Genomic DNA, 15804 nt, shown 5'->3' with positions numbered 1-15804 from the left:
GCAATCATGAACACTGTAAAAGAGGGTAATTCACATGTGAATCATATACACATGAAACTAATATTAACCGAACCCCACATAGGGGTAGCATTGACTCACTGCAAATACCCAGAGAAACAAGAGTGATGGGTCACTGTACATGCCCAGCCATTGCACCCACCACTCCTGGGAAAGTGCTGAACCCACTGTTGGCTGAGGCATGATCCGGACACTAAGATTATGCTAAACTAGTAGGTGAATGGCTAGAGAGGAAAAGTCTAAGATGTTACTTGAATGCACATGTTCTGTAGACCACATACACACACACGCAGGGTGAGTGCGTAGCTCGTGATCCACCCAGTGTGTTTCTGAAGAAAGATAGTAGGTAGAGCTAGTCCTACTGCTTGCACGAGCACATTCTAGTCCTAGCAAGTGAGAGTACACAGACCTTGATGACTCAGCGAAGAGTGCTTCCAGAGAAACACAAAAGGAGCAGCATGGAACAGTTCCTGTGTCCATGGGGGATAGGTTGGTTTACTGAACATGCTCAGTGAGGCCTGGGGCAGTGAAGGTATCTAGGAAGGAAGGGGAGTAAAAGGGGTACTACGTATGCTCGGGAAGGCCCACACCAGTCTAGCTATCAGCTGATAGGTCACCATTAGGCTGCCAAACACTTCAAGAAACTGCAAGTCCTGTGGTACTTCTAGTAAGAAACCTAAATGGACTCTTCTTCTTCTGACGGGAGGTAGATGACAATAAGAGTGAGAATGAGCTCAAAAACAGGGATGATGAGGAAGAAGGAAAGCACTTGTGTTTCCACAATGGGTGCATTGATCCCCAAGCTCTTGCATGAGAAGGGAGCATACTCAGGGACAGTGAAGGAATAGTGATTAGTAAGGTGTTCACTGATGAGAGCAAGGTTGCAGGTATATCTTCAAGTCTACCTCCTGATCTGAAAATACCCAATAGCCTTAAGTTCTTACCCACAACTGAGTAATAAATGGAGAGAATGGAGGTTCATTTCTTCAGTGACATTATCGATTTGGCTGAGTCGATAACGTCACTGAAGTCCTGATTTCTCCACAGTCCATTGGGCGCTGGTTCAAACCCACGAGAGGACTAAATTTTTATTAATTAAAATTTTCCCCTTTGGTTAACATATATGAATACATTAATTCTGAGGTAGAGCGAGTTGGATGTTAAAGGACATTTGTAGCTTAATACGTATATATATATATATATATCATATATATATATATATATATATATATATTATATATATATATATATATATATATATACACAAAGTCCAGAAGGAGTCCATGATACCATATATAAAAGGCCAAGTTTATTACATATGAGACGTTTCGCACAACTGTGTGCATCATCAGTCTGTGAATAAAATACAGACATATTATAAAAAATCATATAAAGTTAAAAGGAATTCACAATTTTAAAAAATAAAGTCTAAAAAAGATTAAAAAGAGCAGTAAATAAAAAGAGAGACTACTAAAAACACCAACCGTCCATGATCAGAGGTGAAGATGGAATGAGTTACAGTTGGCAGAGAGAAGCGACGACAACTATGCCAGGTACAGAGATGACGAGGGCAAATTACCGTTTAATGAGGGCACCAGTCTTTTAATATATAACGAATGCTGAAGCACCCACTATATATATACATATATATTTTATTTCTAAGCCACTGACTGTTGGCTTAGGAACCGGTCTGGAGTTACACACAGTCTCTTATCTTTTTATCTCTGCGAGGTGTGGTAAACATATCACGTTGGTCAGTGGTAAATTATATATTATTATATATATATTATATATATATATATATATAATATATATATATATATATATATATATATATATATATATATATATACATGTGTGTGTGTGTGTGTGTGTGTGTAACTTTACCCTTTGAAAAGGATGACATCAGAAAGTGGAGCTTCGTGGTCTCACATAATCTTTTGGGGAGGAAGTTGCTTTATAATTGTTTAGCTTTATCTACCCATGTTCAGCCATACTCATCTGTGCTGTGTGTATTTTAGTTGTGCCTATTTATTTTTGCAGATATGCCCATTTTTGGGGGAGCCTGTTCTCAAACACAAGGCCCTGTTTGGTTGTTTCTTATGAATGCACGTACCTTTTTTTATAATAATAAGAATAAGAAATAATGTCAAAATCTTAAAATTCCTAAAGGAACAAAACTGATAATGGAAGATCTTGATGAATTTGTCTTTGATATGATTAATGGCAAATAAAACGCTTAAGTCATACTGTCCTCCCTGGAATGTTCAAACCTGGAAAACTTGAATATTCCAGAATATGAGCAGAAAAACAGATTCCAAGCAAAGGGGAGGATTGGGTCACAGATACGAGTCGACTGACATGATCCTTCGAAGAGGTGCACAGCACATCTGGTTGGTTCAATGACATTCTGAGCCAACTGACAAAATAACTGATTTTCTGCAAACAAAAGTGAACTCAGCGCTAAATAATCATTAATAACCCTTGACAACCCATATTCTAACAAAAGTTCAAGTTCCATAAAGTCCTTAAATATCAAATAAATTACTGGCTTGATACCAGTAATATATGTAAATTACTACCTTCAGTTCCATGCGCGACTCTACCGAAATCGATAAGTAAAAGCTGAAGGATATTACTGATAAAAATGGAAACTTTCAAACAGAAAAAAAATGTTAATACAAAATAATATTACCTGAACTCTGCCATCCAGAGGCAGCATAGCATCTCTGAGAGCCCTGCTTTCTGGTTCGCTGAATGCTGACGATCCCTTGTATATGTTGCTGCAAGGGTTACTACTTGTCCCAAGTCCTTGAAAAAGCGGAAAAATTAGTCACTTTAACTGTACTTACTTTACAAGAAGTACTTCTTTGAACTAAAGATATTTGCATTGAAGGTAGCAGATGGTGTCACAGGAGAGAGCTGTTCCTGTCTGCAAAATATAAATTGAGTAAGGGATTCCCGACAGGCATAAAGCATAACAGCTGATGGGGGGGAAGAGGGAAAGATGCTAACAGGAGACTATTGTGTGGTGAAAGAGCAGATTTTCCAGGCAAGAGTATTTCAGTGACCTTCGAACCATACTGGACAGTGGTGCACTAAGTCATAGAGTAGCAACAGTATGGATGCAGTGGGAAGACTTACAGCAAGGGCTCAGTTTTGCACTAAAGTCTTTCCTGTGGTTGCCCTTCCACAAGTTTCCACTCACCTCAGACCTCATACTTTATAGCTTTCAACCAAGTAGTCCAGCTCTGCTGGTGTTGAGGAAGCTCAGCTGAGACTAGCAAATACTAGTTTTCCCATTCCATTAGTATTCTAAACAAGATTAGTTTTGTTTGCCTGTCTATGGGCTGTACTACTAATCTAACCTTCAGAGAAATGTCATTTATGGACAAAATAGAGACTTTCAAGTGGTGTAAACAAAAATTCTTAAGATTCACGAATAAAGTCTGGGAGAAGATTACATCATAAATGAAGAAGCTGGATACAGTGTTGTCTAAAGGCTGGATAACGAGACTGAAATCTGAAATACTGACAGGTTTGGACATATGGCAAGAAGGGATGAGGAGCAGTTAGTCACGCAGTAGATATAAAAGCAGCAGAATAAAGATTAGTGGATCAGCCCAGAAAATGATGGAAAAACAGCACAGGTGATGATCTAAACCAGGGGTTCCCAACCTGGGGTACATGCACCTCAAGTGGCCAGTGGCACATTTGTACTCTTCAGGGGATCTGTAAATAGACAGTACTATGCAATACATGATGTAATCTGCACTGAGATTGCACACTGTCGTGTCTTTTTTTTTATTTCCTCATTTTAGCAAAGAAAGCTTTTACTTAAATTATATCAAGATCAGGGTGACTACAACTTGTTTTCACTATTATGGAACTTCCTGCGGCTGTAATTTGTACCAGTACCGAGCCTGAAAAGATGTGTTGCGTCATAATACTTAAAATTAAGAACGAAGTGAGGCTAGTTTATTGATTTTAAAGACAATAATAATAATAAAGATTATGCATATGATGCTTCAAAATATTTCATAAATTACCTATTTAATATATTGAAGTTATTACCCTTAATATTCTTATGCAGTCTACACAAATTACATCACAATATCAATGATTAGTTTTCTAGGGGCACACTGGAATCTATAAAATTGGCCAAGTGGTACAGGAGAACAAAAAGGTTGGGGTCCCCTGATCTAATCTAAATGGGAATTCAGGAAGAATGTACACAAGACAGAAGACAAAGGAGATAATTCATTGCATGTCCAGCCATATTAAGGGAATCGTATGTAAGATTTTTAATTGTGATGATGATAATTGAGGTCATAATGAGGGTCACTGACCAGCAGTCCTCTTATAATCATGGGTGAACTCTCCACATGCTTGGTTCTTGTGTAATAAACATAAAAATCTACATACAAATAAAAATTCATGTGTTTTAAAACAGTGTATTTAAAATCCTGTTGTTGCTCTCAACCAAACATTTCTGAAAGCAGAGGTTGATTATCTGCTTCTGATTAATCTAGTGTGAAATTTATTGATGGTATCAAGCTCCCTCGTTTTTTCTAAGAATTCATATATATATATATATATATATATATATATATATATATATATATTATATATATATATATATGAATTCTCAAACAAACGAGGGAGCTTGACATAAATAAATATATATATATATATATATATATATATATATATATATATATATATATATATATATATATAGACAGACAGACAGACAGACAGAGATCATTATTAACCACAGTATCACAGAAAAGATTCCGCAACATATAGGCAGACCTTATGTACCGTAGATCCATCAACTCCTGGCACCTTCCTGTTCTGCGACCTTTTAAATACCCTCCTACATTCTTACTCTCTTACAACGTTTCAGATATGCGATTCTTCTGTCTTGTGGATTCAAGAACGCTTCAAAATGCTCACTGCATCAGCATGGTGCTGCATTAGCTGTACACTGAACAGGTGAGGCCTAGAAGGCAAGTGGCCGAGAATGACCGCAGATTCCTAGCATTTCAGTTGGCAACATACAGGAGATGCTGCACAGACTGTGGAGAAGGTTGAGGCGTTTATAACCAGAAAAAGTCAAAAGAAATGTTAATAGCAATAAAGGAACATTATAATCGTTATTGAAAACTAATTCAAAGCGACCGCTGAGTCATACCCAACTTTCCCAGAACTCACTGAAGGATTTGTTCTGAGATGATAATTGAAAAGTGGACTATGATAAAGTCAAAGATTATGACCAGCTAAGACACCAAAGTAAAAGGCAGAAAGCAATGAGATTTTAGTATGGATGATGGAGAAATGGATACGTTTGAGCCAGTAACTGGGACTAGTGTACCATATCAATTTGAAAATGAGGTCGGTGGATGGGCGGTGAGGAACCACTGAGCAGGCAAAGCAAGGAAGGGAGTGGAGTCTTTGCAAATGTTTATAATAGGAGTGTTTAATGTCTCATATAACAGAAGTTGTGATGCATAAAGAGATTATTTACCAAGTCTCCTTGATGTATGAGAAATGAAAACACTGACTTCAAGTGATAAGGTGGGAGCTTTTGGGATGAAATGAAAAGGACCGAAAGGCTGCAGCTATAAAAAAATGTAAGCGAGGTCAAAAGTTAGGTCAGCATATTTTCAGGTAATAATATATAGGTAGCTGAACTTTCTGCAAAGGTATAAACAAATTACAAAGTGGAAGTTTTCTATGCAGCAGTTAAAAGGATGAACATGCAGTAACTATCGAATGGTGGACTTTTCGCCCGTGAGACATTTACATATAATGGGGATGGCCTTCTTGCAGTCCCCGGTTATTGGCGATCCAATTTTATGGCGCTTGTCTAGTGCCATAATATCGGTGATTTATGGTGTCACAACATACCTAGCAGGTGCCATTAACCGGTTATCGGAACCATTAACCAAAACTTGGCACCAAGCGCCATCAGTCGCCAAGTTTCGGTTAATAGTGGTTTTCGCTTACCAGCACCCCACCAAGAATAGAAACACGCCCCCCCCTCCCCCCGGGCCGAAAACCGGGGGCTGCCTGAATGTTCCAAGTTCACTTTTAATCACTAAGTAGGGAAAACAGCTCAACATCAGCCACTTCACATGCAAACACACAAGGATATTAGCAGCGCTGATGCCCCGACACAAAGGGTGTCATCAGCATCTCGTTTTGTATAAACTCTTCAGTAATTTCTCTTATTTTTGCTTTCTAATCCTTCTTGTATTTTCTGCATTAGACCAAAACAGTTTTAAGCCAACCTTTGACAACATTTTGTTTCCATCCTTGCATTACCCCTTCTGTGGTTTACCTCTTTTCCTACCTTAACCTAATTCATCAAAGTTACTGCCAAATACCTATTCGAATTGACCATTTCCATTCTTCTTCCATCCTTTGAAGACATCCTTTCCTTACTCGGTGAACTTCAACTTGAAGTACTAACAAGCCATCAAGACAACAAAAACGTACTAGACCCGTATAGGTAGCACCCACTTTTATACCAAACCAGTCATTCTCAGATGTTGTACGTGATCTAAAACAAATTTTCATTCCATATCCAGTATTTCTAATCCCTTTCAGAAAATCACCGCCTACACTATTTGTGCATTTGTCTCATCGAGATATATCTGATCAGACACACAACAACTCTGTCATCATCAAGCACCATCATCATCATCTTGATTGTAATTCCATTAGTTCTGGAGACATTTGTATATCTTCTTTCCATAGCCTTCCCACAGCATCAACTCCGAGAAATCTCAAATTCACATTAACTCCTCCACGACTACATCTTTTATTAATTAATCAACCTCATTGATCTCTATATAACGAAACTCTTCAAAATGCTCACTTCATAAATGTCAAATATATTTAATTTTTCATCATAAAATTCCTGTAGTACTCATACACCTCTTTTAACCTTTGCACTACACCTGTGCAGACTTCTTTTTTATCTCTCTCTCTCTCTATTACAAATGATCCCTAATGTATTTGTTAAAGCTCTCTTCTTTATTTCTGTCACTGATTTCTGTGAGCCTGAAAGATTGTTTTCTTGAGCAAACTTCAACCCGCAGTTATGTTTCTTCCACTTGTCCCTCTCAGTAACCCAAATAAATCTATATCAAGAAAATCCTTCGAACCAAGTAAGAGTGAAACTTACCTCCCCACTGATATCCAAAGTTTCTGTTGAGGTCAACACCGACGCAAACCGAGGAAGGAGACCTGTTCTTGCGCCACAAACGATCCTAATTAATAATTGAAGATTGATTATAATGAAACTAAATATATATAGGTATATATATATGTGTGTGTGTGAGTGTGTGTGTGTGAGTGTGTGTGTGTGTGTGTGTGTGTGCTGTTAAAACGGGATATGTCTCAAGTATAAAAGGCCCATTAAAACACTCTGGTTCAAAGCTAAGGACTATATTTTGGTGGACTGCCTTTCACCACTTGCTAAGGGTGGATATTAGTCCTTAGTTTTAAACCAGTGTTTTATTGGGTCTTTTATACTTGATGGATATATATGTTATGGTATATATATATATATTATATATATATCTATATATATATAATTATATATTATTATATATATTATATATATCATATATATATATATATATATATATATCTATATATATATATATATATATATATATTATATATATCTAACATTTAAAAGGTTGGACATAATTTACCAGGAAGGTTTATCAAATTCACAGGAGTGGACATAGAAGTGCAAAATACTAATGAACATGAGACTAGTTATGCTAAAAATAATCAGTTCTATGAATGATGAAAGCAGAATATGAATCAGCAAAGTATCAGTCCTACTTACCTGGTTCCAAGTGTAAACATATCCGTCGGGATTCAGCATGGGTATTATTTGCCATTCAATTTTTCTTGTAAGCTTTTTATTAGCTATAAGTTTCTTTATGATGTACAAGGCAGCAGGTGGGCTAGCCCATTCACGCGCATGTATACCTAAAAATAAAATCACAATTGTCATCAGATGAAAACAACTATATGGCTTCATGTATGACTAGTAAAAATGTGTATTCTATATCTGGTGTTTCCTTATTTACTCATCGTGATAATAAATAAATGAGTAAATAAGGAACGTTGGTTAAAAACTCCGTTGAGACTCACAGGCAGCCTTTCCTTTGTTTAAAACCCAACACAGGCAATGTAACATTCTGATCTCAACTTCATAAGTTCTGGAATATTAAAGCAACTGCACATCTGTGTATGATGGTCCACCTTTGTGGTCTACTTTTGTGATAAGGTAGACTGAAATCCCTGCCACCACCACTTCTGAAGAGTCGTGAGGAAAATGAAGTGCAATAAAATCACTAATGGACAAACAGAAGGGCGATCTCTCTTCACGGACATCTTTGCATGCATGTGAGATCATGTATCTTTGTGACTATCTTGACTGGAATCCCTTCAACTATGTAGGTGTCATTAACAAGGTAAACATGACACGACGCACTGAATGATGTCCAAACGCACAATTTCACGAGCGGTTCCTTCTTAATCAAGCGAAACTTGGCGAAGACAACGCGCGACTGACGAATTTTCAAAACCAATACATGGATTTAATTCATCGTGGCTTTCTACCTTAGGTGGCTATATTCCCTAAACTGCAGCATTACGTTCAGTAGGATAAAGTTTAATCTCAAGATATCCAGAAGTTGGATCACTGAATACGTGTATACTTCATGTATGGTTTGCTCTTAGTCTAGAGAATATAGTCACTGCCTCGAGCCAGGACAGTACAAAAACAAGTTATGTTTACAAAAACACTTGTGACTAAGCTAATCTTGGTAAGACATCATTTATAGAAAACACACCATCGCATACATGTCTTGTATACAGAATCACCTACAGCGCAAACATTTCTCTTTCTCTCAAAATCCCTTCATGCAGTAGCTAATAATGGAGAACACAACGTGCACATTGTCCGCATGCCTTGTGCAGCAGGTAGTGTCAATGTTTTGCAAACACTCGTGAATGTGAGTGAGTTACCATAAACAGTGACAGGAAGAATGAAAAGAAATTGTGTTTGGTATCTGTTTGTGCACGAAAATTCATAAGACAATCTGTACCTTAATATACTTTTACAGCTGAATGAAGAACATAACACCTAATAAAAGAGCATTAATGATATACAACATTCACACTATCACGGTTGATATTCATACATAGCATTCCTGAAAACGGAGCATTTACAGTAAAGAGAGTTGTGGACAGCTGCTTGGTGCACATCATACGGCTAACTTCCCTCCATCAAAGAAGTAAATTTGTACCATACTTGTTGAGCATTTCCTTGCCCCAGGAAATTATTTTAACACTTCAAAATACTAAAATCAAGACTCGTTTAGAGTTTATAGCTATTTTTCACCCTCTATTCATGAGATCATAGTTTTCCAATTCGTGTAGATGGGAGTTGGTGGAGCATTTCTTAGTTTTATCATTAAATTTACAGTTGGCAGCAGGATCCATCTGTTGACGGCCACTATTGTGACTATAAGACGGTAATCCCTTGTGTTCTTGGCTCACATGGTGGGTGGTTTGGTGGTTGCTTGTGCAGATCATGCTATTACTTATTCTGAATTCTGTTGGGTACTGTTCCTCATTTTGGTTCTCAGCGGCTGATTAGTATCAAAATTTTTTGGATAAAATTACTTTATCTACATTGTGGCGGGATCACAAGCTAAAAAACAAAAACTCTCAAAACACATGTACTTATCACACACTTGACACACTCAGGGCGAGGAGCTGCATTGTCCGCTGGAGTCAATACAAACGCAGCCCCCTAACAACTTCTGGAACACACAACTATGACAATTCATACACAACAGAAACTCACAAACACAACAAACTTAACAACACAGGCACAACAACTTCAAACATATATAATCAACTATAGCTCAAAAAGCACACAATATAACTGACCATCAATGCCTTCAATACTCTCTTCACAGACAGCTGCCAACACTACTGACCATCACAGGCTCTGATCACAGACTGACCGACTTCCCAGAAGTTCAGAACTATGATCATAACGACTAACTCCAACGTTACCAGCAGACAACCCAGAACTCACCAACAGCCAATACAATCATTAACCATCCATCCACCAAGTACGCCCTCTCTCTCTCTCTCTCTCTCTCTCTCTCTCTCTCTCTCTCTCTCTCACTCTCTCTCGGTCTCTTAAAAACAAAACACAAACACACACCACACGATCTTACCAGCGATACCAACCGCGAACTTTCTCTCTCTCTCTCTCTCAACCCTCGGAGACGTTGTCAAAAAGAGACAGACAGATAGATCGCCCTCCGTAACATCTTGGTACTCATGAGTCATATCACTTTACCGTGATTCATATACATACATTGAGCTACAAATGTCCTTTTAATATCTAATTCGCTCTACCTCGGAATTAATATATTTTGAATGGGCTCATTGTGTATACTGTAAGAGAGGAATCATTCTAATACTCCTCTGCATTCATATATTTCCAAACTATATCATCCACGACTTATTAGTAGATACTACTACAAAAATTCTAGGAGTCTCGTTGCCTTTTCTTTCACAAAGTTCAGTACTGTTTAGTTTCCTAAAATGTTGTTCTTGCTGTGGCCATATCGAATCACCTTAGCAATCATAAAGTTGGACCCCTGGTCAAAAATTCAGATTTGGTGCAAATTGTATTTTTATTGAATTGGCTCACATGATTTTCACTTCATAGGTTAATGGTTTCTTTGCTTTGTTTTTCTCTGCTACTTCTCTTCTCTTGCGTAGTATTTCTCCATTTCTTGTACTTTCTGTTCTTCATTCACCAGTGGAGCCCTTGGGCTTGTGACAAGCATGCAGACATGACTTAGAGCAGTTTGTAAATTAACAAAAGGAGAAAAACACCTTACACTTTCTCTCTCTCTCTCTCTCCTCATGCGTTGAATGCAGTACCTTACTGAGCGATGTTTATTGGGTCAAGCAGTAACATCGCAAGCCACCCAGGATCTACAATTCCCTCCCCCTGACATCAATGGGTTTCGAATAACTTTCACATAATATAATTAGATGGAAAATGAGTTCTCCCCAGTCTTCTGTCTTAAGGTTTTATGCTTGAATTCCCCCCGTTCCCGGTCTAGGTCTTTGCAAATGCCAATTTTATAGGATTTTCTGGGTTCTTTTCAACCATCCTCATCTTTGAGGTCCCAGTGGAATTGATAGTCATTATACCGCATCGCTTTATAACCTCCTCATCTGCACTTCAGCCATGAATGACTCTTAGTACTGTGCAACCACATCTCTTCAAAATCACCTTCATTTTTTTTCTTTTCTTTTTTTATCTTTTTGGTGGGGCGGGGGGTGGTGGGGGGGCGGCGTCTCTGCTGTAAGGGTTACTCTTGTTTACTGGTAGTCCAGCTTAGGACAAACATGAGACAGGTTGCTGTACTTTCTCAGAGGACTGACAGACGGTGCTAAATAATATAATCAATACTTATGCCTAATAGAAATATGGAAGCAATTCAATATGGCACACTGACCTCCATCAATGAATACGACTTTCTTCTCTGCATTACTTCCGACGTTGTTGGTGATACGAACTCGGTAAATGGGGCGGTTTTCAACGCTCCTTCCAACTTCATCCACCCGGACTTTGTTGGGGTATTTGCCTTGCAAACTCTCCAAGTAACTGGACACCTGTTGATAACCAGTGCTTCAGTGTGGCAAAAGAACTCATTGTTAAACGTTAGAAATTACTTATGAAACTGTATCGGTTCAAGTTCAGGGGATGATCTGATAATTTTTCAAACTAAATCAATACTTTATGCATATATGATATGATATAATTTTCCTGCGACTGTTCTGGACAAGTGTAGTATATTTTACATCCTAAACTGGTATTGTTGAACATCTAAACATTTCATTATCTTCCCGAGAATTGCTGTTTTCCTCTGACAAAACCGAAATAGTTTTTTATTGAAATGACAAGTGATAATCATAGCAATAATTTCCTGAGAAAAACTCTGACAGACTTAGTAACCGTCACTTGAAACGGGTATTGGTGCTGATTCTTATTGCATACTCACTTGACTGAAGCTCATGTAAGAGCTGAATGTGACAGAAGTTCGGGGAAGGTCTTTCCCCTCCTCACGTTCCTCCAAATCCAGTTCCCTTTTGAGAAAAAGGACAAATACATTTATGAGACAAACGTTTCATTTTCCTTCCGTCTTTTCAGTACAGTATAGTCTAATATGGAGCAAACAACCATTTTAAGTTTTAAGATCAGTAAAGATTAACTTAACAGAGAAACCACAAGGTAACTTCCTTTGTTATTGCCAATCACATCGTCTCCGACATTTATATCTCAAAATGCATGTAAACATTATGGATAAATGCATTTGTGTGCATATGCAAGTGAAGATACTGTAAAACAATACTATGTTATCACAAACTAAGTATAAAGTTCCACTGAATGAAAAATAAATTTCTTAATAAAGTATGTAAGATATCACGTCCAACAGTAACGCTATCATGAAATAACTACGTGAGGTGACTCGGAAGGTATTAGTAGGTAATAAGACCTGAAATATCACTGGAAACCTGAAACTTTGTAGAGAGAAAAACACCTTCGACTAAAAAACTTACTTTCCAAGATTACTCGATATTATTTCAAAAGTCATCAGTCCATCATCCTGCATTTTGCTAAGATCCTCGCAAACGCTTTAGACGATACAGCAATTCCTGTTGTTCAAAGGAAAAGCTTAGAATATACCTCATTATACCTTTTGTTGAGGTGGACAAATTACCTTTAGAAGATAAGATGGCTACCTCAGTAATACCTTTTTTTGGGATGGACAAAATTACCTTTAGAAGATAATATGGATACCTCAGTAATACCTGCTGTTGAAAGAAAATATCAGGTTAAGCTGATACTCCACTTCAGCAATAACTGGTATTGACAAGAAGAATATTTACATGATACCTCAGCAATATTTAATAGGAAAAAATCAATAACTGCTCTTGAGAAAAAAAGAAAACAAAATCCTACCTAAGCAATACTTGACGCTGAGAAACGAAACTTTTACAAGGTACAGAGACCTCAGCAATATCTGTCACAGAGAAAAGAGGTATAGGCAGATCATACTACCTCTACAATTATCCCTGTTGGTGAAATTGAATAAAAGGTTTTGAAGACAAAACGGGTATCTGTCAATTGTAAGCCATGGCCATACAATGGACTGCTATAAAATGGCTGATAGAAATACAAAAAAACTGAGAAGAATTAAAAGACTTGGAATACTAACCATAATTATTTTCATTCATGTAACTGTAAGGAGTAATTATACTCAGTTAACGATAAACTACTTTTACTTAACCAATGATAACAATAGTTCACAAATTAATCCCAACCATGGGCACACATAAACAATAATAGATTATCATATGTAATCATTCAACGGCGCTGTAAAAGATGAAGTTCTTTTGTCCCGTCGCACATGGTTCGGTCCAGGCGACAAATGAAAGGGCAAGCTGAAATTCGTCCTACGTCAAATACAATAAAGCTCCCTGTGAAGGAGAGAGGGGCGTCAAACTTAACTAAAGGAATAGCATGCATTAAGGCCCTAGTGACATATCCTAACTCATTGCAATATCAGGTCCGAATGCTTCAAGATTACCTAACCACTCGAGCGGGCGAGTAAACGGCACAGCCACTCAAAAAGCACTTTGGTATCACTTCATAATCTGGAAATTAACTAAGCATGCAAACGATGGGTGGCAGTGGCTTGGAAGAGTGTCAACTAGGGAAAAGGGAGGTAATAGAGATGAATGGAGAGAGAGGAGTTACACGTGGTGAATCAGGGGATTTACTTGTAGAGGTTTGGTTAACAAAAGTCAAGGCATACTCTAGCAGAAGGAAGAACAGGCCACCAAAATACTCGAGTTCCTCTTAGGCTTACCATGGGAGTCCAAAGAGGCTATCCAGTAGGGTTATCATGAACTTGAGAATCGTGGCTGGACCCTAGGTGGCAGCTCTGTGAAATGTGAGAGTGGGAAATGTGCATCCACTCTCGACCCATGTCCAAAACAGGAGTGGCCAACTGCCAGTGCCAGCCACGAGGCTACATCGCCTTAGGACCCAATATGGCCGCTGTCTCAGGTAGGCTCCCTCCAATCCTTGCAGCGGCCCTCCCTTTCTCGGCTACATAGAAGGAAAAGCATTCTGGCAGCAGAAGGGAGGATATAGGGGGATACAATGAGAGGGCTATGCTACGTGGGCAGCCATCCACACTATGTTTGTATGGGGGCGGCCATCTTATGAGTGAAGGTTAAACCCTGCCCATAAAAATATCCCTGCAATACCTCTTGTTGTTAGAAAAAATGGCTTAAAGTTTTCCTTGAAATGGATAAATACGGCTTAAATGTGAAAATGAATGAGCTACTGGTCTTACCCCCATATAATGAATATTTCTCCTTCTCTGGACTATAAAATGGCATCCAGAGCAACAAGATCAACTGGTAGTACTAACAAGAAACTGCTAATAAGAAAAAATCTTGATGTTTTGATATTGCTAGGAGTGTCACCACTCCGCACCCCTCAGGTTTTATTTTCGCAAAATCCCATCTAGAGGAAGGCTAAGACCACAGAAACCTAGGAGACAAGCCTTAAGCCGTTCCAGCTGAAACTTCTGTTTTCCAGGCAAGACCAGCGTCCAGGACGAGAAATGCCCGAGGGCGGACTAAGGGAATTTGCGAGTGATGGATAGTTCGCACTGGTACACCCAAGGCGTCAAACACCAGTAGAAAGAGAGGTCATATAAGGCCGTGTCAGGGGTCAACAAGCGCAGACCGGCAACTGACCCAGTACATACCACACAGTGCTACTCTGACCCTGAGCACCCTGCTCAAACTTGGCTTGACCGATAGCCTACCCATCCAAGTGCCACCTTAGTGTCAGTCGTAGAAGTCGCACTCAACCGAGTATCCTATTGGCTCCACATCCATGGATTTTCGCCCCAGGAACAAGGTACTGTGTGGTGGGGAGGGTGTTCGTTTGGTCAACTTAACTTCTTCTCTTATCTCATACTGCTTCAGTTTTCACTTGCATTTCCTTAAGACCCTAACAAATTGTCGGTAGACCTTCATCAGTGTGTAAAAGGGTAAATTACTTTATTAAATTTTGAAGCTATGTCATTATGTCCATCCATCAAGCAATAATTCATCAACTTCATATATATATCAGCCTTAATTCTTTTTTGTGTTGGCACTCAATGCTTACACTTGTCTTAATTTGCTTTGAAGGATACCAATAGACCACCCCTGTAATTGATCTAATTTTAGACCCAGAATTTATCTCCAGAGTCCTTCCTTTACTTGCATTATTAGATACCTTAATCTTACCCTTTTTGCGTATACGTTGGTTCCCCAATCAGATAAGCAACTGCCAAGGTAAGAACCCATAGCTCCACTAGCCCATGTATAATAACATATTTTCGTATTAGATACTGTAGAATAACTGTGAAAATGAAGACATGTTCTTTAACTAAAGTTCTAAAACCTTGAACTTTAGCAAATTTCAAAAAGAAGTTTGCGCCTTTGAAGTTGATTCATCAAGTGAATCGTACAATAGGAATATGCAATGTGTCCCACTCTTGTTATTGCAGGACCATCTTGATAAGGGAAGGAACAGGTATTTTAATGAAATCCTCGTGCCATTATTCTTTCTGCCATGTTAACTCA

At 38.4% G+C, this 15804-nt stretch overlaps 1 protein-coding gene across 1 annotated transcript in view; it reads right to left on the bottom strand.

The window, feature by feature from the left end:
• The window catches only part of LOC135204411 (carboxypeptidase B-like), a 49276-nt gene that overhangs the window by 21770 nt on the left and 11702 nt on the right, over positions 1-15804 (bottom strand). The window contains exons 2-6 of the mRNA XM_064234624.1: positions 12153-12237; positions 11607-11763; positions 7889-8034; positions 7214-7298; positions 2714-2829 (exon numbers count right to left, since the gene is read on the bottom strand). Coding sequence (XP_064090694.1) covers positions 2714-2829; positions 7214-7298; positions 7889-8034; positions 11607-11763; positions 12153-12237 — 589 coding nt within the window. The remainder of the gene's footprint in view (positions 1-2713; positions 2830-7213; positions 7299-7888; positions 8035-11606; positions 11764-12152; positions 12238-15804) is intronic.

Source organism: Macrobrachium nipponense, chromosome 47, assembly GCF_015104395.2.
Source record: "Macrobrachium nipponense isolate FS-2020 chromosome 47, ASM1510439v2, whole genome shotgun sequence".
Taxonomy (NCBI): domain Eukaryota; kingdom Metazoa; phylum Arthropoda; class Malacostraca; order Decapoda; family Palaemonidae; genus Macrobrachium; species Macrobrachium nipponense.
This window is presented reverse-complemented; position numbering and strand designations above follow the sequence as displayed.